At 48.4% G+C, this 22,569-nt stretch overlaps 1 protein-coding gene across 1 annotated transcript in view; it reads left to right on the forward strand.

Moving 5' to 3' along the window:
* NSDHL (NAD(P) dependent 3-beta-hydroxysteroid dehydrogenase NSDHL) overlaps positions 1–13,934 on the forward strand; it is a 28,012-nt gene extending 14,078 nt beyond the window's left edge. Inside the window, exons 4-8 of the mRNA XM_007454648.1 lie at positions 2,882–3,028; positions 8,962–9,090; positions 11,231–11,373; positions 12,625–12,727; positions 13,557–13,934. Of these exons, the coding sequence (XP_007454710.1) occupies positions 2,882–3,028; positions 8,962–9,090; positions 11,231–11,373; positions 12,625–12,727; positions 13,557–13,934 (900 nt within the window). The remainder of the gene's footprint in view (positions 1–2,881; positions 3,029–8,961; positions 9,091–11,230; positions 11,374–12,624; positions 12,728–13,556) is intronic.
* Positions 13,935–22,569: the final 8,635 nt, after the last annotated feature.

The raw sequence follows: 22,569 nt of genomic DNA on the forward strand, positions 1-22,569 counted from the left end.
CCTGCTGAAGCATTTCCTGTAGCATTCCCCCCAGCAAATGTCTGTACACAGTAAACTTGCCGAGTCCTTTTATGCCCGAAAATGTCTCTATTTTCCCCTCACTCATGAATGCTAGTTTGGCTGCAGGTGGAATTCTAGTTTCACAATTTTCCCCCCATCGCTCAATCTGAGCATTGTTCCTTTGTAGGTCAGCTGAGTTTTCCTCATGACCTTTAGGATTTTCTTTTTTGTCCTTTATGGTCTGTAGAGAGTATCTCTAGGTCTGAATTTTAGTTTTCTTTTTCAATCCCACTCAGCACCTAGTGGGCCTCATTTTGAGAAAATTCTTCAAATATTGACTCTACCCCCATTCTTTCTGGAAGCCTTACTGGACATACAGTAAAGTCTTTCTTTATATTCTACACGTCTCTTAGTCTCTCCTCCATGTGTTCTTTCTCCTTCTGTCGTTATAATATTTTATAGATTCTCTCTATTCCATATACACTCACAGCCAGGCCTGTTTCCTCTGTATCCCCTCCCCACCCTCAGATTATTTTAAAGCCAAACCTAGACATCTTGTCTTTTTTTTTTTTTGTAAATATTTCAGTATTTGTTGCTAAAAGATAAGAATCCTTTGAAAAAACACAACTCCATGACCACACCTAAAACATATTGACAATTCCTTAATTTCTAACCAGTGTTCAGATATCTCTGAAAGTCTCACAATGTTTTTGTATAGTTGTCTTTCCAAATAAGGAACCAAAAAGGTTGAGGAATATTGCAGTCAACTGAAGGGGCAGGACAGGAATGAAATGTTTAAGTCTCTCTTAATTTATAAGTTCCCTTTTCACATTTTAAAGCATTAGATTGTTCATTGAATGATGGATGTTTATCATAAACCATGGTCTGGATCTTGCAGATTTCATCCCCGTGGTGTTGTTGAACATGTCCGTGTAGATTATATTAAATACATTAAAATTATTTTCACCTGTTTCTTTTTACTTTTTTATGTTTTTTTTATTTTTTTTACTTCTATTTATTTAATTTTTTTGGCCGTGCCACACAGCTCGCGGGATCCTAGTTCCCCGAACAGGGATTGAACCCAGGCCTTCCCCACGCCGCCCCGCAGCGGAAGCGCAGAGTCCCAACCACTGGACCGCCAGGGAATTCCCACTTTTTCCTTTTTTAATGTGGCTACTACAAAATTTGAAGTCATATCTATGCTTTGTATTATATTTCTAGTGGAGTAAAGGCTGCATCTGATTCTGGTTTGGTTTTTTTCCATTGGGACATCATGAATTGATACCCCAACAGCCATAAGCACACCTGGTGCTCAGATTTTGCTTTCTATACACCATTGCCCATAATAGGAACCAGGGCTTCTTGGGAAAATAGCCTATGCAGGACTCTGGGGCAGGGGTAGGTAGTACAAGGTGAGCCTGGAATATTTTCTTAGGGCAAAATTAAGGAAGTACTCAAAAACTAATGAGAATATGTCAAAAAGACACAGGAACCAGTTTGAAGAGCCTCCACTGGCCAAATATGGGACATTTTGAGCCTCACAAAATATAATAGTAGTGGATTACACAGAGGGAAAGGTACCTTTTTGATGGCCAGAATCTGGCAGCCATCACGTTAACCAAATGATTGGATCAGCATCACCAACAATGGGACAGACTGGGTGATGCCCTGAGAAGGTCATAATGTCACTGGTGTGATGTTCTTGCCAAAAGTATTAAATCTAAAAGACTAATCCAAATTGAGGGGACATTATTGGGACAGTTGGGGAAGTTTGGATAGAGACTAATGATTGGATAGGAGTATCCTATCTGTTACATTTCTTGCATACGATGAATGTTTTGTGGTTATTTAGGAGGATGTCTTTGTCCTTAGGAGGTGCCTGGTGAAGACTTGAGAGGCTAAGTGGCACGATGTCTACAGCTTACTCTCAAATGGTTTCAAGGAAAATCATCATGTCTACATAGAGAAAATCGTGGCAAAATGCTAATAATCGGTGGATCTAGGCACATAATTCATGGTTGTCTTTCTTTTAGTGATGTTAGTATCTATTGATCACTCCTAGATCTTATTACTTAGTTAAGGTTTCACAAAATGGTGACATGCTATTATTCTCTCTTTATTTCTTAGCTCAAATCTTTGTACCTTGTGCAGATTAAATGCTTGACTCTTTCGCTTTATTTGCCACTTTGCAAAAGGAATTCTTACTCTTGCTGGGGATCAAATTGTCCCTTCCTTTTTGGCTAGTGGGAGCGTCTTCAAGTTGGCTCTCGAGTCCTTTTAACAGGAATTATTTTCTGGTGCGACAAGGTGTTCCTGGCTCATCTTGTCTGTTTCCTGCCCCAGATCTGCAATCAGCCGTTGATCTCAGGAGCTCTGCTTCCCTGTAGCAATAAATTAAACGTACATGTTTTTGTCTCAGGTTACTGTTTTATGTCTAGTTTCACAGAAAGGAATGCTGCTGTGTATTGGGTATTTACACTGTCTTTTCATATGATTCATAATGTGTATCTATGGGCTCATCTTCCCCAGGAGCTTTAACTCCAGGTGCCCTGAATTGTACCCCACCCACCCACCACCCATGAGGCACAAAGGCAAAGATGCTGCCTTTCTCTGGATCCCACAGGCTTCTCATGCCCCAAACCAGTTTTTATTTGGGCCCAGGTAATGGGGAGGGGGGTGGTTAAAGGGACAATATGGTTTCTGTGCCATGTACTCATGTGTTGTTTGACTCTTTTACAATGAGAATGTATTTCTGTGTTGATTGTAGAATTATTAAAGGGAAAGACACCTACGTGCCCCAGATTGGAGAGTGGTAATGTGAGGAGGATGTTTACTTGTCTAGAGCAGGAGAGATTTTTTTTGTCTTTGTTTGCTTCTCCAGGATCTGTACCCAGCTCTGAAAGGTGTAAGCACAGTTTTCCACTGCGCATCGCCCCCACCATCCAGTAACAACAAGGAACTCTTTTACAGAGTGAATTACGTTGGCACCAAGAATGTCATTGAAACTTGCAAAGAGGCTGGGGTTCAGGTAAGGGGAAAGCTGGAATGAGTGCTGTCAGGAGCGTGTGATGGCCCTTTCCAAGTGTGTGGGGACCAGGGCTCTTGTTCTCTTCCTGTGCCTAGCCAGGCTTGCTTCCTAAAGTGTTGTGAAGAGCCTAGAAATTCAGCCCTAGGACCTGCTGAGCATCTGAACAGACCATCTGAGGACCCTAAGGTTTATTAGTCTTGGTTAAAGAGCTACAGAATTTAGAAATTGCTTGTATTTTTTTTATTGTGACTTAAAAAAGAAAATATATATATATATATATATATATATATGATGTAAATATATATAAAACATAAAATTTACCATCTTAACCATTTTTAAGTGTACAGTTCACTGGCGTTAAGCACATTCACATTGCTGTACAACCACCACCATCATCCGTCTCCAGAACTTTTTCGTCATCCTAAGCTGAAATCTGTACCAATTAAACACTAACTCTCTCCTCCCCCAGCCCCTGGCACCCACCATTCTGCTTCCTGTCACTGTGAAGTGGCATCAAACAACATGTGGCCTTTCGTGTCTGACTTAACTTTACTTAGTGTAACATCTTCAAGGTTCACCTGTGCTGTAGCAGGTGTCAGAATTTCCTTCTTTTCCAAGGCTGAATAATATTCTGCTGTAGAGATGGAGCACATTTTGTTTCTTCATTCATCCCTTGGTGGACACCAGGGCTGTTTCCAAGTTTTGACTATTGTGAATCATGCTGCTGTGAATATGGGTGTGCAAGTATCTGCTCCACTTCCTGCTTTCATTTCTTTGGGGTGAATATCCAGAAGTGGAATTCCTGGATCATACAGTAATTCTGTGTTTAACCTTTTAAAGAATTATCATACTATTTTCCAGACTTTGCTTATATTTTCAAAGGAAAACAAACGATTTCATTTTAGCCAATAGAAACCTGCTATAACTCAGACCCGAGCGGTACAGTGTCCACCACATTGTAGCTTGCTGCATTGTTAAAAACCCTGGTTCTCTGGATCACCTTTATGGGGCACCAGCCACTGGACAAAACAGCTTCCTATCAGCCAAGCCCCCAACTCTCACAGTGACATATGCCACAGATGCTGTGTGAACAAGAAAAAAGACTGAAGTGAGCCAGTTGGCACAACAAGAACAGGCGGAAAAGGAGCTCTTTGGGGCTTGGTGCCCTGGAAGGGATCAGTTATAGTAATCGTGACCCCTTACACTTTGCAAATGACAAGACCCTTTGTCCTGCAGTTGTCACCTGATTTGCTCCTCCATAGGTAACCAGGGGCTACTAATGTTGCTTAATATGTGAGGAACCAGATTGAGACATCAGACCCTCTGATGCCAAATCCCAGACTCCTTACTACTCTCTACCATGCTCGTATAACTGGAGCTCTGTGAATTACACTGCTGCTGTTTTTGTTGTTTTGTTTTGTTTTGTTATTTTAACATCTTTATTGGAGTATAATTGCTTTACAATGCTGTGTTAGTTTCTGCTTTATAACAAAGTGAATCAGCTATACATAAACATATATCCCCATGTCTCTTCCCTCTTGCATCTCCTTCCCTCCCACCCTCCCTATCCCACCCCTCTCGGTGGTCACAAAGCACCGAGCTGATCTCCCTGTGCTATGTGGCTGCTTCCCACTAGCTAGCTGTTTTACATTTGGTAGTATATAGATGTCAGTGCCACTCTCTCACTTCGTCCCAGCTTACCCTTACCCCTCCCCATGTCCTCAAGTCCATTCTCTATGTCTGCTTCTTTATTCCTGTCCTGCCCCTAAGTTTTTCATAACCGTTATTTTTTTTTTAGATTCTGTATCTGTGTGTTAGGATGTGGTATTTGTTTTTCTCTTTCTGACTTCACTCTGTATAACAGACTCTAGGTCCATCCACCTCACTACAAATAACTCAATTTCGTTTCTTTTTATGCCTGAGTAATATTCCATTGTATATATGTGCCACATCTTCTTTATCCATTCATCTGTCGATGGACACTTAGGTTGCTTCCATGTCCTGGCTATTGTAAATAGAGCTGCAGTGAACATTGTGGTACATGACTCTTTTTGAATTATGATTTTCTCAGGGTATATGCCCAGCAGTGGGATTGCTGGGTCATATGGTAATTCTGTTTTTAGTTTTTTAAGGAACCTCCATACTATTCTCCGCAGTGGCTGTATCAATTTACATTCCCACCAACAGTGCAAGAGGGTTCCCTTTGCTCCACACCCTCTCCAGCATTTATTGTTTGTAGATTTTTTGATGATGGCCATTCTGACTGGTGTAAGATGATACCTCATTGTAGTTTTGATTTGCATTTCTCTAATGATTAGTGATGTTGAGCATCCTTTCATGTGTTTGTTGGCAGTCTGGATGTCTTTGGAGATGCTGCTGGTTTTTAAATGGACTATCCCAGACATCCAGAAAGGATCTGAGAGTAATATAGCTCCCAGTCATCGCAGCATTAGGTAGCAGTATTACTAGTGAAGCTGAAGTCCCACGTGTGCCCGTCCTCAGTGTCATTGCTGTCCTTCCCTACCCACAGGGAAACACTGTTCTGAGTTTGGGTTCATCATTTCTATTTGCTCCATGTGCAGCCAATAGAAGCTATTAGTTTGCATGTTATAAAAGTTTGTAGGTCTGCGTCTTTATTCCCATCTTGCCCCTACAAGACGCGGGGCGCAGGTTCGATCCCTGGTTGGGAACTAAGATCCCGCATTCTGTGCAGCATGCCCAAAAGAAAAGAAAAGAAAGAAAATCTAAAATGCGCAGGCTCAGCGGCCGTGGCTCACAGGCCCAGCCGCTCGCAGCATGTGGGATCTTCCCGGACCGGGGCACGAACCTGTGTCCCCTGCGTCGGCAGGCGGACTCTCAACCACTGCACCACCAGGGAAGCCCCCAACTTGCTTTTTTTCCCCAACATTATGTTTTTGAGATTCTCCATCTTGATATATATAGCTCTGGTATATTCACTGAAGTGGCAGGATTGCTCAGTGGGTAACAGTATAGGAAATGGTTTTTTTAATGTAGTATTTAGGGAATGTCTCTCAATAGAGCAATCAAAAGATTGGTTACTGTGCTTTTCTTTTCAAAGATTTAAAGTGTTACTTCCCACATTTAAATCCTTAATCCACCAGGAATTTATGCCTCTATATGTTCTGAAATAGACAGAGGATGTTTTGGTGCTCAGCAGCATGTATTATATGATCTATCCTTTCCCCGCTGTTCAGTGCCCTATGCAGCACATCTGTGCGTGCCTGTTCCTGGCCATCAAACTCTCTTGGCCCCTGTGCCCTGCCTTAGGATGAACCTCAGTATTTGGTGTAGGACAAGTCACTCCCCCAACCATGTTCTTCAGAATTTGCTTGTCTACCCTCAGAATGGGAGAAAATATTTGCAAATGAAGCAACTGACAAAGGATTAATCTCCAAAATTTACAAGCAGCTCAATGTCAAAAAAACAAACAACCCAATCCAAAAATGGGCAGAAGACCTAAATAGACATTTCTCCAAAGAAGTTATACAGACTGCCAACAAACACATGAAAGGATGCTCAACATCACTAATCATTAGAGAAATGCAAATCAAAACTACAATGAGATATCATCTCACACCAGTCAGAATGGCCATCATCAAAAAATCTAGAAACAATAAATGCTGGAGAGGGTGTGGAGAAAAGGGAACCCTCTTGCACTGTTGGTGGGAATGTAAATTGATACAGCCACTGTGGAGAACAGTATGGGGGTTCCTTAAAAAACTAAAAATAAAACTACCATACGACCCAGAAATCCCAGTACTGGGCGTATACCCTGAGAAAACCATAATTCAAAAAGAGTCATGTACCACAATGTTCATAGCAGCTCTATTTACAATAGCCAGGACATGGAAGCAACCTAAGTGTCCATCGACAGATGAATGGATAAAGAAGATGTGGCACATATATACAATGGAATATTACTCAGCCATAAAAAAGAAATGAAATTGAGCTATTTGTAGTGAGGTGGATGGACCTAGAGTCTGTCATACAGAGTGAAGTAAGTCAGAAAGAGAAAAACAAATACCGTATGCTAACACATATATATGGAATTTTTTTAAAAAGTGGTTGTGAAGAGCCTAGGGGCAGGACAGGAATAAAGACGCAGACTTAGAGAATGGACTTGAGGACACGGGGACGGGGAAGGGTAAGCTGGGACAAAGTGAGAGAGTGGCATGGATTTATATATACTATCAAATATAAAACAGCTAGCTAGTGGGAAGCAGCCGCATGGCACAGGGAGATCAGCTCCCTGCTTTGTGACTGCCTGGAGGGGTGGGATAGGGAGGGTGGGAGAGAGGGAGACACAAGAGGGAAGAGATGTGGGAACATAAGTATATGTATAACTGATTCACTTTGTTATAAAGCAGAAACTAACATACCATTGTAAAGCAATTATACTCTAATAAAGATGTAAAAAAGAATTAAAAAGGTCATGAAGAACCTAGGGGCAGGATGGGAGTGAAGATGCAGACCTACTAGAGAATGGACTTGAGGACACAGGAAAGGGGAAGGGTAAGCTGGGACAAAGTGAGAGAGTGGCATGGACATATATACACTACCAAACTAAAATAGATAGCTAGTGGGAAGCAGCCACATAGCACAGGGAGATCAGCTTGGTGCTTTGTGACCACCTAGAGGGGTGGGATAGGGAGGGAGACGCAAGAGGGAAGAGATATGGGAACATATGTATATGTATAACTGATTCACTTTGTTATAAAGCAGAAACTAACACACCATTGTAAAGCAATTATACTCCTATAAAGATGTTTTTAAAGATGAAAATATAATATTTCATAAAATTTTAAAAAAAAAGAATTTATGTATTCTTAGCCCTTTGCTCATATACATTTTAGAACCAGCTTCTCGAGTTCCTTGATAAAGCCTGTTGGAAATGTTACTGTAATTGCCTCAGACCTAAAGGTAATTTGGGAGAGAATTGATATCTTTCAAATATTACGTCTCCGGATCCATAAATACATACATAATATGTCTATTTATCTCTCTCTTTAATGCCTTTCAATAGCTCTTTATACTTTACTTCATAAAGGTTTTATACATCTTTTGTTAAATTTATTCCATGTACCTTGCTTTTGGTGGTTGAAATATCTTTCACATTACATTTTCAACTGCTACTGTGTAGGGGCACAGTTAATTTTTGTATATCGATTTTGTACTCAGCAACTTTGCTGAACTCTAGTATTTTCTGTATATTCGTAGTGCTTTGTATGTAGACATTTGCAACACCTGTAAGTGGCAATAGTTTTGTTTCTTCTTTTCAAATAATTATGCTTTGTTGTTTCCCTTATCCTACCATGCTGGCTAGGACTTCCAGGCCCATGTTGAATAAAAGTGATAAGGATGTGATTCGAGCTAATGGTGTTCAGTTTAGGATGGGCTGCCCTTAACCAGATAGCTGGAAGCTAGGAACCCTCGTAAGAAAGCAACTTCCTTTCAAATAGCATTTCGCTGGTGGGCATGTGCATGTGCCCATTCGTGTGTGCTGACGTGCCAAGGTTGGGATCAGAATCACCAGGGTCTTTTGCAGACGGGCATCTCCCTCGAAGTTTGTGGGCTATCCTTCCCCCATGGAGAATCACTCCCATAGTGAGGTACCATGAATAATGGAAGTCTTTTCTATCCCTTGGTTGTGATAAGAGGGGGGAAAATGTGAAATTCACTGTTTTAGAGTGTGATACCATAATGTGTCTCAAATCCCCATACCTGCAAAAGATGGTGATCTTTGCATTATTTTAAGAAGGCCTGAAAAGGGAAGGCATCATAGTAAAGAATCTGTATGGGGTGAGGGTTGTGAACACGTGCCATTTGATTCTCTTTCCTACCTGACCATCGTGATGTTTAAACAGCGCTCGTTCCTGACTCATTTTTTTAAATCTTCTCTTCTCCTCTGCCAGAGACTCATTTTAACCAGCAGTGCCAGTGTCATCTTTGAGGGTGTCGACATCAAAAATGGAACCGAAGACCTCCCTTATGCCAGGAAACCCATTGACTACTACACGGAGACGAAGATCTTACAGGAGAGAGTACGTACCTGAGAACTGGTTGAGTGAGTGACAAACGAGGTCCATGAACGTCTACAGAATTTAGATTCTTAAGAAGAACGTTTATGGACATAGGAAGTTAGTATTCTGAAGCCTGATCTGTAAATTGGGCAGTAAAATTTGTGGATGGAATTCAATTTCAAAGATAATAACAGAAAAAATAATAACATAATAGCTTAATGTGGCCAGACGCTACTCTGTATTTTACGAGGAGCTGCCTCATTTAAACTTCGCAATGACCCTGTAAGGCAGGTACTGTTACCTTCACCAGGTTACAGAGGAGGACAGTTGGTGCAGAGAGATTCGGAAGCCTCCTGAAGTCACGCAGCTCTAGAGCCTGCACTCAACATGTATACCATGCAAGTTTACTGAACTGCTCCAGAAATCAGACAATTTATGATGACCCAAAGTGGCAGGCAGAACTCAGGCTAAACACTCAAGTGTGTTTTGATTTGAACACACCTTCCTAGTGGCACTCTTGCACCCCCTGTCCTTTTTTCTTTTTTTTTTGAAATTAAACAATGGAAGGCTCTTGCTTTATTTTAAGGAAAAGTACTTTTCCACTGGGCAAGCCAGCTTCACCAGGGAGCACCTGGTTGTAGCAGCAGTCTGGGCCAAGTAGCAGAGACTGTGACAGTAGCCAGCTCCGGTACTAACGTCCAGGAGAATATTACCCTGAGGACACCCGATACTGTAGGCCATGGATGCTCATCGGCCACAGGCAGCTCACCTTAGCCAGGCAGCTGTGAGTTTGCCTCTCCCAGCTGTTGGCAGCGGGCCACGCCTACTGAGGTTTTCTTTCGCAGCCGGTACGTATGGAACCAGAGCTTAATGCCAGATTGGCCAGAGTCCCCCTGCGCGGCCTGAGTGTCAGCCGCCTCCCATCTGTTTGCTATTACTCCAACTCAGAAAGTCCCAAAAGAGCTCATCTGCCAGGAGACCCAAGGGCTTCCCAGTGCAGCGCATGGAGGCCTAGCTTTTGCAAGCTCCAGTCCTGGGTCTGCCCGCCTGCTCCTTGGAACACAGAGAGCCTCACGTAGCTCCCACCTGCTCAGACTTGACCCAAGGAGCGCTAAAGCTTCCACTGGGCCCCGTGCACCCTCCTCCAGCACTCCTGGGTCTCCCGCCCACTGGGCTCAGGTGCTGCAAGTGGCAGCTGTGGTTCAGACCATCGTCATGTCACTTGCACTGACTCTTGGGTGCTCTGCTGGAAATGAGCTAAGCCTGTAAACGCCTCTGGCAGTAACTGTGCTGGAGCCTCCAGTTGGCGGCAGATGTCAAGCTGCTGTCGGCTTTCAAACATGCTGACAGATAATAGATGGAGTGTGGTGTTATCTAGGACTCCCGGAGCTTTCTTCTCTTTAGTAACAGAGATGAGCCTCGGCTAGAGGGCATTTGAAAGCTGATTTAGTCATTTCCTCTGTTGCTGTGGGGACCAGGGCCTGGTGGGGGGAGAAGAGAGGCAGCTCCACCTTTGGGTAACTCCAATCATTGTGAACACAGTCAACAAGTGGCTTAAGCTCACTGGACCAAAACATGAACAAGGATTTTGCCACCACAGAGTAGAAATCCTAGGTGAGGTGGGCCATCTCGTTTCAGCAGCACACAGCCCTGGCATCGTGGTCCCCATTTTTAGCAACAATCTATCTGATCCTTTGGGAAGTTTTGTTCCCTTTGAGACAAAACTTGTTTCTCTGTACCTGAAGCCCTTAAGTTCTAGCTTGTACATTAAACCACAGAGAACATGGCTCTGAGGATTCACCTGACATGTTGGTTCATCTGTTTAGCTACTGAGTTGCTGCCCTGTTTCTCCCAGACCCTCCACCTTCTCAGCCCCTTCTTCCTGGCCCAGTTGGCTTCATCAGAGTCCCTTCCTAGGAGGTGGTACTCAGTTCTGACCACAACAGCCCAGGACTGGTGGAAACATACAGTTGGCACATGGAGCTTAAGTCAGGAGCTGGTTTGGTGGCAGCAGCCTTACTGAAGGCCCCCAGCTACTAACTCATTAACTGTATCTCTCAGATACTTTCCACAAACTGCTGCATTCATGCATTTTAGTGTTTAAACCCAAACCCAGGCCTTTCTGTTGGATTCTACTGGTTTCGACCCTGCTCTCCCGCAGGCGGTCCTGGGTGCCAACGATCCTGACCAGAATTTCGTAACCACAGCCATCCGCCCTCATGGCATTTTTGGCCCAAGGGACCCCCAGTTGGTCCCCATTCTCATCGAGGCGGCCAGGAAAGGCAAGATGAGGTTCATGATCGGGTAAGTTGGCTGCTCTCCTGCTGCACCCCCCGCCCTGGGCACAGTCGGCTCTTTCCTTACGTGGCCTTCTCTGCTGCTCGCTGTTCATTTCCTGGGGCTGCCACAACAAATGAGGCTTAGAACAACAGAAATGGATTCACTCCCAGTGATGGAGGCCAGGACTCCAAAATCCAGGTGTGGGCAGGGTTGGCCCCCGCTGGAGGCTCTGAGGGAGAGTCTGTTCCAGGCCTCTCTCCCAGTCTCAGGTGGCTGCCAGCAACCCTTGGCGTCCATTGGCTCGTAGACCCATCACTTCAGTCTCTGCCTACATCTTCACGTGACGTTCTTTTCTCTGTGTGTCTGTACCCAAACGTCCCTCCTCTTATAAGGATACCAGTCATTGGGTTTAAGGCCCACCCTACACTAGCGTGACATTATCTAAACTAATTACATATTCAAAGACCTTATCTCCAGATAAGGTCATAGTCACGAGTTCCAGGGAGACATGGATTGTGGCAGGACACTCTTCGGCCCCATGAACCCTCTCAGGTAGGCTGCGAAAATATTTGTGTCCCTGTTTGGAAATTCCGGAAACAGGCTCAGAGGGGAAACAATTGGCCCAGGGTTAAGGGCCAAGCCCTCCACTCTCCTTGCATCTAGGAAGGCGGGGGTCGGGGTGGGGGGTGTTAACATTCCTCCTCTGGGCAAGTGCAGGTGGGAGGGCCGCTGCAGGTGATGAGGCTGGGACTGTGTCCCCAGTATACCTTTCCTTCCCCCCTCCCTCCCTCCCTCCCTCCCTCTCTCTCTTCCTTCCTTCCTTCTCTTTTCTCCCTTTCTTTCCCCATTTATCCCTGTGCCTTGCCACTTTGCCTCCCTGCCTTTCAGTTGGCTTCCCTGCTGTGGGATTAGAAAGAGACAGTAGAAAACTCTGAGGCCAGAGAAAGGCATTAGCCCAGAGTGCCCTGGAGGGAGTTCAGAGCTGCTGCCCTAATTAGAGCCCAGAGCAGACAATACCAGTGTTGGCCACACTGGGATGGGGCAGGCAGGGCATGGGACTTGCAGATTCATTGGCGGGCCCTTAAACATCCCACTGGCCCTGAGGGCCTAGGAGCCCTGGCCTCCTGCACATCTTCAACTGTTACGGATGCCCAGGTGTGCCAGGGGCTGGCATTGCCAAGGCGGGTCCTGGCCCTGGGTCCACGTGCAGGGGCTCTACCAGGTGTGCAGCTAAGTGCTCCCGGCGCAGGGAACCCATTCCTTGTGCACATGCAGGAACGGGGAGAACTTGGTAGACTTCACCTTCGTGGAGAACGTGGTCCACGGACACATCCTGGCTGCAGAGCACCTCTCCAGAGACACAGCCTTGGGTGGGAAGGTAAGGCACCTGCTTCTACCTGCTCGGCAGCAGCCGGCCCACCCTTTCCTGCCCCTGTGTGTCCGCCTGCCTTCACAATTCTCCTCCCAGTGATTGGACCCACTGGCAAGTGGCTTCTGTGACCCTGCATCCTGGCAAAGCTGCTTGAGGATCCCACTGGGCCACGGTTGAGCCCCTCGGGTAGGGTGAGGTCAGCTCTCACGCAGAGATGAGAGAGCACATGCGGGCTCCTTTCACTCCCACTCCTAGGGCCCCCGTCTTCTTTGTTTCTCACTCCGACCTTTGGAATCCCCCATATTTGGGCCTCATTTTTTTCCTCCTGGACCTCTGCCATTTTCCCACTCCTGTAACTCTCAGTGTGGCAGGGGTATGGTGGGTATGGCTTTTAGTTTACACCAAAGACAGCACGTTTCAGAAATGTCATATGACCCGTTCGTTGCATCTGAAGATAAGATGATTTACTGCATTTACCGTGATTAACACAATTATTAAATTAACAAACGGACCTTCCCAAGTGCAATCTAAGCTTCCCTTGAAATCCTGTCATTGCCTGAAAGCTGCCTGCAGCTGCAAATCAAACAGGCCTGTCAGCCACCGGCTCATATTTGCGGATTTGAGGACCACGTGAAATGCTGCGATCTGTGTAGGCTTAATAACCGCCTCACTTTTGAGCTGCCTTTTGCAAAGGAACTGGGGCGGGCAGGCAGGGAGTGGCCACTGGTTTCTCAAAATATTGGTCCTGGCTGAGCTCCGAGCTCCAAGCTCCAAGCATGGCCTGCTGCCCCATCCTGCTGAGGAGCAGTTCCTAACTTCTCCTTCCCCCCTGCAGGCTTTTCACATCACCAACGATGAGCCCATCCCTTTTTGGACTTTCCTATCCCGCATCCTGACAGGCCTCAATTACGAGGCCCCCAAGTACCACATCCCCTACTGGGTGGCCTACTACCTGGCCCTCCTGCTGTCCCTCCTGGTGACGGTAATCAGTCCCATAACCCAGCTTCAGCCCACTTTCACACCCATGCGGGTCGCACTGGCTGGCACATTCCATTACTACAGCTGTGAGAAAGCCAAAAAGGTCATGGGCTACCGGCCACTGGTCAGCATGGATGACGCCGTGGACAGGACCGTGCGGAGCTTTCACCACCTGCGGAAGGTCGACCGAGGCGTCCTGGAGCCCGGGCCCTTCCACGCGTTCCCCAGCCGATAACTCTGTCCTTCCAGTGAGTTTCTTCTGAGCTTAGGTCTCCTCCGGCTGGTTCTGTGAGAGCACACCCACCCTTCTGTGACTCTGAGGGTGGCGAAATCAGCAGACATTTCTTCTTCGTAGGACTGGATTTGGATTTCTTAAAATAGGGCAGCTTCCTAGTCTACTGTTTTGTATTCTCTCCCTTTCCCCCACCCGCTTCCCCCTGGGTTCCTTATCATTCCAGTGGCCTTGTAAACAATCAAAGAAGCCGTAGGGAAGAACCAAGCCATTTGCTGATTGAGGAGGGGGTCCTAGACTTACTGCCATGCAGACTGTTCAAGGAGCCACAGATGACAGATACCCTAGAGAAAAGCAGAAGTTATAAACACATGGTGAGGCTTCAAGTGTACATTTTAAGTAGACACAGAGTTTAGCGCAAAAACTTTTAAAAAGCTTGAATAACTGTAAAGGCCCCAAATCCCTGGTACAGCTGGTGCGCCTGCCTGCAGTATTTTTTCATACAACATTCTTTCATGGGCACCTTTCTCTTTATCCACAGAGCCCTGTGTCCTTTTAATGGCAAGGTGGTGGTCTGCCCGAGCGGCATGCCGTTTGAAGCTGTTTAGCACCCCCCGTAACATGGGACATTGGGCAGGTTGACAGTAAGCCATGCAAAAGGTCTGAGAGAAGAGTGCCTCCTTTATCTGCTTGGAGTTTGGGCAGAAACAGCACGAGATGATGAAGAAAGGGCCACCTCCCTGCAGCTCATATGCTCGTAGAACCCTTCAGGCCAGTTTCTGACAGTCATAGCACATATAGTGATTCGGCGTTCTTGATTTTCTGGTGCTCTGCTTACAGAATCTGGTTTCTTCTCAGACTCATTGAAATGTAACCTTAAAGACTTCTGTTTGCTTCTCTGCCTTTGTGCAAGGGTGGGGAGACAGCTGGGGAGACTGGAATAAAGTGAAGGTATTGTACATGCTGTGCAGTTTGTGTGATTTGAACTTGACCCCCACCTGGGGGGAAACAGCTACCGGGGTGGGGGGACACAAACAGAAATAAAACAGGGTTTTTGCCCCTAAGGCAGTTAGAACAGAGGAGTAAAGATACGTTCACAAGCCCCTATAATAGCAGGTAGGAAATGACGGACACACTTGAGACGAGGTGGTGTAAGTTCAGAGGGAGGATACGTGGCTTCCAGCCAAGGCCTTGAAGGATGGCTAAAGAGTAAGTAGGTGCAGAGGCCCCTAGATGGCGTTTCAAGGTGAAAGGTAAGGTTCCCAGGCATTGGCTTGTCATAGTTTCCTTAGCAATGTGTTGTCTCTCAGATTCAATGAAGTGCAGAAATGTCCAGCTGGCCTTGGAGGTTGGTTGAGCTGAGCTTTATCTTGTAGGCCTGGGAAACCATTGACAGTTCCAGCAACGGGGAGCAAAAACCGACAAACTCATTCCAGCCACCCTGTGTGGAGCCTGAGAGACCAGATAGGAAGTAACAAAACTCTGAGCAATGTTGCAGCTGTCCAGGGAACTAGAAATGGAGCCTTAGTGGAAGGGCCTGGAAAGGAGTCAGGATTCCTCTGGGGGGTGAGAGGCAGGAGGAGGCCAGGGCAGTGAAGGGAAGAAAAGCTCCGCTTTTGGAGCTACTGGAAGGAGGGTCTCAGGCCGGGAAGACTGAAGCTGGCGGGTCTCGCTGAGGAGCACCGAGGACCAAAATGCTCTCAGCCCCCCACCCGTTTGTAGAAAGTGTGACAGCCAGGAAAACAGACTCTGCACAGCCCTGGGAAGTTGTTAGAAACTGGCGCGCCACCGCAGACCTGAACTGAGACTTGGAGGGCAGACCTGGCACTCTGTTTCACAAGCCCCCCCGATGGTTCAGAACAACTGAAGTGGTCTCCCACCAGGTCACTGAGTACAGCTAGAACCTCGCGTCAGCCCCCGAAAGACTGAACTTGCCCAGATCCCTGGACCACCGCCTTCCCTCCGCTTTCCCACCCCGTCCCTTTCCTGCCAACCAGAGCCTTGCAGTGCAGTGCACGTCCCTAAAATGACACGCTGGATGACCGACCCGGCCTGTGGCTCACGCCTGTGCAGCCTCAGGCCTGAGGGAAGGCCGTCGTCCCCCAGGCTGGGGACAGCTACAAGTCCAGGCCCGGTTCCGCATGTTCACCGGGGAGCTCTCTTGTTTCAGGCCCCCTCCCCTCCCCATCCGTGCTGACCTAGTTCCACACGTGGCCCCGTGCGCACCTGGGTCAGGTGTAGTGGGACGGCTGAGCTGATCTGTGTGTCCCCTCCAATGCAGACTCTACGCCCATACAGGTGTCCTTCCTAAACCACAACTAGATCCTGCCTCTCCTCTGCCGGAAACACTTGAGTGGGTCCCAGTTTCCTCCTGAGCACATTCTGCAGCCAGTCCGTAATGGCCCAGTGCACCTTGCCAGCTTCTTCCCCTGGGCTTCCCACCTGCTGTGCCCTAGGCAGACTTCTCTGGCCCTGTCATCCATCCCCTTGCCCAGGTTGCCCGCGCCGCCTGCAGTGTCCTCTCCCCCATGTGGCCCCAAGTCCAGAATGGCCAGCTCCCTTTCCCCGCCAATGCCTACCCTGAGCCTCCCGACTGGAAACCATCTCTTTCCTCTGGGCTCCCAGCCCGAGGCTCTCGATCTTTACGTCGTTTACTGTATTCCCCCTGTGTGCTTGCTCCTACCCACACCGGGCAGGAGCTCCTTGGAGGGAGAGGCAACCGGTGTCCCCACAGCACAGAGCGGAGGTCAGGAAGCGTGGGTAAGCACCTGCCTGGCCTAGAATCCTGGAGTAACAGCTGCAAGCAGAGGAAACAGTCCAAGGAATGGGGAACAGCAGCCAGCGGGCCTAGTTGGAGCAGAGGTTCCAGGCCTGGCATTCGTGCGTGGACTCGGGAGGTCTGTGAACCCCATAAATTGGACATGGCCTTTGGGGCATCTGTGAGTGTGTGTCTTTTGGCAGGAGAGGCACAGAGCTGTCATCAGCTTTTCACAGATGACTGTGGCCCAACACAAAATTCGAGCCAGTGGGCTGGGGCCCAGCAGCTGCAGAGAAGCCTGCCCTGGATGGAGGGTCCAAGAGAGACAAGCCGAGGGGGCAGAGCCCAGACTGGGGCTCCCAGGCATCATGGGCATCCCCATCTGCGTGTGTTCCTGGGACAGGGGGTGCCTGTGGCCAGCTGTTCCATCTGTGGGGTCCATGACCAGGGAAGGACTGGAACCGAGGCAGACGCTGGCTCAGCAGACAGGACAGGAATGGTTGAGGCCTTTGGCCACAGCCCTCTAAACTCTGGTGTGCATTTCTCCTCACTGACAAGGAGCTCTAGGCTTCCTCTCTACTTGCAGGGTGAGACAGCCTTGATGCTAGAAAGTTCTCCCTTCTACTGAACTGAAACGCCTCTCGATGTGACTTCCCTCGCCTTCCCTCCCTCCGCACAACCCCAGCAAGTTAGCCTCTGAGCTCCTCGTGGCTCCTCAGCGGCGCTCTCCTCTGCACAGCTGGGCCCTCATCCTCTACTTTCAAACCTCACCTGCAGCAGCATTTCCTCCTCGCAGCTTTCCCCCACGAAGATCTCTCTCTTCTGGCTTTTCCTACAAATCCTGGCCTGCGTTGCCGTCTCTGAGCACTTCCTCGATCATACAGTAATCACTGGCTCAGCTGCCCAGATCTCCCATGAGCCGCTACACTGCTCAAGGGCCAGGGGCTTTTCATTCATTTCTCTGTCCCTGGAGTCCTGTGTAGTGCTTACTTCCGAGAAGGTGATCAGTAAGTGTCACCAGACTGGAAGGGCACTGAGAGGAGAAAGCCAGTAACACCCACACTGACCAGCTGGGGGAGCCCCAGAGAGAAGCAGCCACAGCCAAGGGCACTCAGGCCCTGAGCACAGCCAAGGCTGGACCATGGGCTCCCGATTCCCCAGGCCAGTGCACCCCATGTCACCATCTAGATTCAGGCAGCTTAACACACCACCAAGGGACACAGGCTCTCATCTGAGGCTTTCCAAAGTGAAGGACTCAAAGGGCACAAATAGATATTGAGGAATGGAGAGAAAGAAAAGAGGCATATTGGGAGACACTAGAACCTTCCATCACCAGCATTCACCTCTTTCCATAAGCACTACCTAGTTGTTGATCTCGGAAGACTCCAAATTACGGTGGCCACAAAGTAGACTTCCCTTTGTTGGGTCTGCCTCGCACCCACTCAGCCCCAGCAGTTTTGTTCACATTAGCGGCTTCAGCCCAGAGAACTTTCTAGAGTGACCTGGGTAAGGGAGAAAAGGAGGGAAAAGGGTCCCTCCTTTTGTCCTCTACCGCAGCCTGTCTCCCAACTAACTCTTGCAATATGCCTCGTCTAGCAGGTACTAGGAGACACAGGCGCCGTTGGCTGTGGCGGGGGAAGTCGGGGACCATCAATGCAGAAAATATTAACTGACCACGCTAAGTCCAAAGGGATACAGAAGTGACCAAGATAGAGCCCTTACTCTCAGTGAGTCCCACAGAGAAAGTAACAACTCAAGTGCTCCTTGCCTCAAGAGCAGAGGTCTGCAAACCGTGAAGTCAGGGTCGCATCCTGCTTGTTGCCTGGTTCGGTCAATATAGTTTTATTGGCACACAGGCACGTCCATTCTTTTACGTATTGTCAATGGCTGTGTTTGTGCTACCACGGCAGGGTTGACCAGTTATGACAGAGATCATGTGACCCACAAGCCTAAAATAGTTCGTCTTTACAGAAAAAGTTTGCCAACGTCTGCTTAAGAGTGACCAATACGCCAACAGGCACACGAAAAGCTGCTCGACATCACTGATCGTTAGGGAAATGCGCATCAAAACCACAATGAGATATCACCTCACACGCATTAGGATGACTACTATCAAAAACACAAAACAAAACAAAGCAAAATAGAATGAGACCGATTTGGCCGACTTGAGGAAGAATAGCATCCCACCTTCCAGGCTAAGGGAACCACCGTGGGCTCTGGCTAGAAATGGTAGGAGACAAGGTTGCAGGGGTCAAGGAGCTTTAACTTTCTTGCCCCCTGGAGAGTGACATGGAGCTCACGGTCTGGTGAGGGAGGAAGAGGTAGTTATTAATGACAGAATCACAGTTCATTACAACGGGGCTCAGTGGTCACAGAGAAGCTGCAGCCTGAGGCAGCAAGCACTGTCAGTCAGTGGTACTCTTGCACCCAAGGCAGATTCCCATGTCCTGCTCGTGCAACTCGAAAAATTCCTCCATCTTCCCCTCCGTATTCTTCTTTGATGGTCGTCTTCTCAAGGGCAGATTTTCTTTGACTTTAAAGAACCCTCCAGCTCCTGACCCAGATGAAGCTATTCACACCAATGACACTCCAGATTTGTTAAATGATTTTGATAGGAGGGGACTGGAGGAAAGGCCAAAGAGGAATGCAGAGCAAGATGACAGGAGCAGGGTCTTAGGGAGGGGGGCAGAGGGCTGGCTTTTGTTCAGCACCTCCTCAGCCAGCACATTCCCAAATATACGGATGAACAGACACACGGGTCAGTGTTCTCTCCTTTGATCCTCACAACAATCCTGTTTATTCTAATCCCCACTTTGTACAGGGAAGCCCAAAGCCTTGGGCGGGGGAGAGGGGTTTTCTCAAGATACACAGCTGATTGAGTCACAGTTGTGCCTTAACCCCAGGCTGGCTGCCCTCTGGCCCAACATTCTTTTCCCCAATGGCTTTCCACTCTCCCAGGATAATCCTGAGTGGCCTGAGCCCCTAACCCCTGCACTGGATGGGAATACTAGATGTATGAGTTTCCTGTGGCTGCTGTAACAAATTACCGCAAACTTAGTGGCTTAAAACAATGGAAACTTATTCTCTTACAGTTCTAGAAGTCAGAAGTTCAAAATCAGTTACAATGACAGAAAGTCTAAGTGTCAACAGGGTGGTTGCTTTTGGAGGCTCTGGGGGGAAAATCCATTTTCTTGCCTATTTCACTCCAGTCTCTGTAGACATCTTTGGGAGCCATTAATCAACCTACCACAGTGGCTAATGAGGTACATGGGATCTAGAAAGGGATTCCTCTGGGCTGGTGGTCAGTGGGGTAGGAGTGTCCTGGTCCTCTAACATTCATCTGGCAAAACCAGTCAAGCATGAGGTTCTGTCTGAACCCAAGTGCAAGGCAGTGAGACAACTAGCTTAGGCGGTGGCCAGGTAGAGTTGCAACACTACGGGTAGATGCACACAGAGGGTGCTGAGCAGGCCATTGAGGCATGGGAGGGGCCCAGGTACGTGGCAGGCCTCCAGCTGGAAGAGGGGGCCAAAGGGCAGACAAGTCCTGACAGGCTCAACAGCCATGAATCCAGTGTGGGGCAGCTCCTGCAGAGCTGGCTGGAAGAGACGAGGCCCTGAGTAAAGCGCCAAAGGGCTGCCTACCTAACGGTCTAACCTGCCTCTGCTGGGCCAAGGGCTCTGAGCAAACTGCTACATCCCTGGAGCCCTGTCTGCCAAACATTATTCAGATCATTCACCGGGCTAGTTTGGCACAAGTGATGATTGTAAAACCTGTACGGAGGTCACTAATAGGATGGCACTGGCTTAGGAGGTGCTGAGAAATGTGGGTGGATCTGTAGGGTGGGCTCAGAAAGGCCTGAGAATCCAGTGGCCCGGGTGAACAAGCGTTTGCTCCAACACTGCCTCCAGGCCCGGGACCAGGGCCTCTGATCCTGGACTGGGCCTTGGGTCCCAGTAGGGGAGGGACTGGGATTTGGACATGCTCTTTGTGCCCTGTTTGGGGCTGGGATTAGCATTCAGAGGAATGAAGCTCAGAGGCTAAGCTAAGGCCAACCAGCCAAAGGCCATCTAGCCATAGCCAACTAAAGGGGCTCCCAGTATGGGCCCATGTGGTGCTGATAACAAACCTGTAGAGACTGGGCCCTGCAAGAGAGGCAAGACCCAAGGCACCCTCTCCTGAACAGCCTGCAGTGCCGTCGAGCCTTGGGTCTTGTCCCTGCCTCTTTTCAATTTTCCAAAGCCAGTTCTGGCTCAGACCACTGGATGCTGAGAGGCTGTTTTCAGTGTGGAGGGGCCCAAGGTAACCTTTGACATCTATGGCTGGGGGGTTCCACGCGCACTCTGCTCAGGAGCTTTAGAGGGAGACCCGTGGTAGCATGTAAGGGCCTCTCCCTGGAATGCCTCCTGTCCCCTTTGCCTGGGCTGGCAGCCTGGCCAGTTGAAGGTCCCCTGTGCCCTCCCCCAAGCTCCCACTGTGCCTCCTCTACCACTGGCACTGGCCCAAGATTCCTGGCTCTTATACCTGTATCCGTCTAGACTAAGGAGTCCTCCAAGACAGGGCCCACTCAGAACCTCCCTGTGACCCTTGAATTGCCAGTACAGGCATTGGCACCCTGGAGCCTACCTCTCCCCACCTCAGCATGCATGAGTGTTCCACAGAGCTGAACTAAATGTAATTGAAGAGCAATCCAGTAATGAGAAAACAGTAATTACCCAGGGCTGAAGGAATTCTCCAGGGCCCGAGTTCCATGAGTCCAAGTTGGCCTAAGACTGCCTGGGAACAGCCAGGCTCTGCCTAGCGGTCTTCAGGGGCCAGAGTCCAGCACCCAGTCGGCTGAGCTTCCTACTCTAGGGTCTGGAACTGAGTGAGGGCACCTAGGTCAGCCCCTTCATTGCTCAGATAAGGGGCCAAGACTCAGGGAGGGCTGAGATTAGTCTAAGAAGAAAAGCCTATTCCTGAAAGAATAGCTATATTACAATGATAATCCCACCCTAGAGTCTTCTTCTAGAAGTCTGTGCTGAGGAAAGTAGTGAGGGAGGGGAAGTCACAGGAATAAAGCTCTCACTGGCCACTGGAAACCAGATGGGCACTGTTACCAGTTGCCTCGTGTTCCTCCAAAAGACACGTTGAAGCCCTAACCCCCAGTACCTGTGAACGTGACGTGATATGGAAATGGGGTCTTAGTAGACAAGCAAGTTGAGACGAGGGCATTCAGGGGGACCCTCATGCGATAAGATGATGTCCTAATGAGGAGAGGAAAGAGAGACACAGATTGCCATGTCGAGACGGAGGCAGAGCTGGGAGTGATGCAGCCGCAAGCCAAGGAAAGTCTCGGGCCACCAGAAGCTGGAAGAGGCAGGAAGTATTTTCTCCTAGAGGTTTCTGAAGGAGCACGGCCCTGCACATACCTTGATTTCAGATTTCTGGCCTCCGGAACTTTGAGAAGATAAATGCCTGTTGTTTAAAGCTCCCCCGCACCCTGCCCTGCGAACGGCACTTTATTGTGGCAGGCCCAGGACACTCCTATACGCGCTTTGACACTTATCTCCTAGTAGCGTCACAGCAAGTCAGGGACAGCAGCCTTGCTTACCTTCCCATTCCAAAGTCGCTGCTGCGCCCCAACCGTGAGTAAACAGCGCTCCTCGGCTTCGAAGCACTCCGGACATACTAATTAACTCTCGGTTAATTTGGATGAAACACTGTGAAGCTCTAATGACATCATCTCCATTCTATGCCCAGATCTATAGCCACAAGTGAAGTCTGGTGACTGCTGGGCTGTGAGCTTCATCTTGTGGTAACATGCTGTGCCTTTCACAGCCATCCCTGGAACAGCAGTCTGGGAGGCCCCTCTACCCCTCAGCTCCACGGGCTTCAGAAAA

This window comes from Lipotes vexillifer, unplaced genomic scaffold (assembly GCF_000442215.2).
Source record: "Lipotes vexillifer unplaced genomic scaffold, Lipotes_vexillifer_v1.1 scaffold1409, whole genome shotgun sequence".
NCBI classification, from domain to species: Eukaryota; Metazoa; Chordata; class Mammalia; order Artiodactyla; family Lipotidae; genus Lipotes; species Lipotes vexillifer.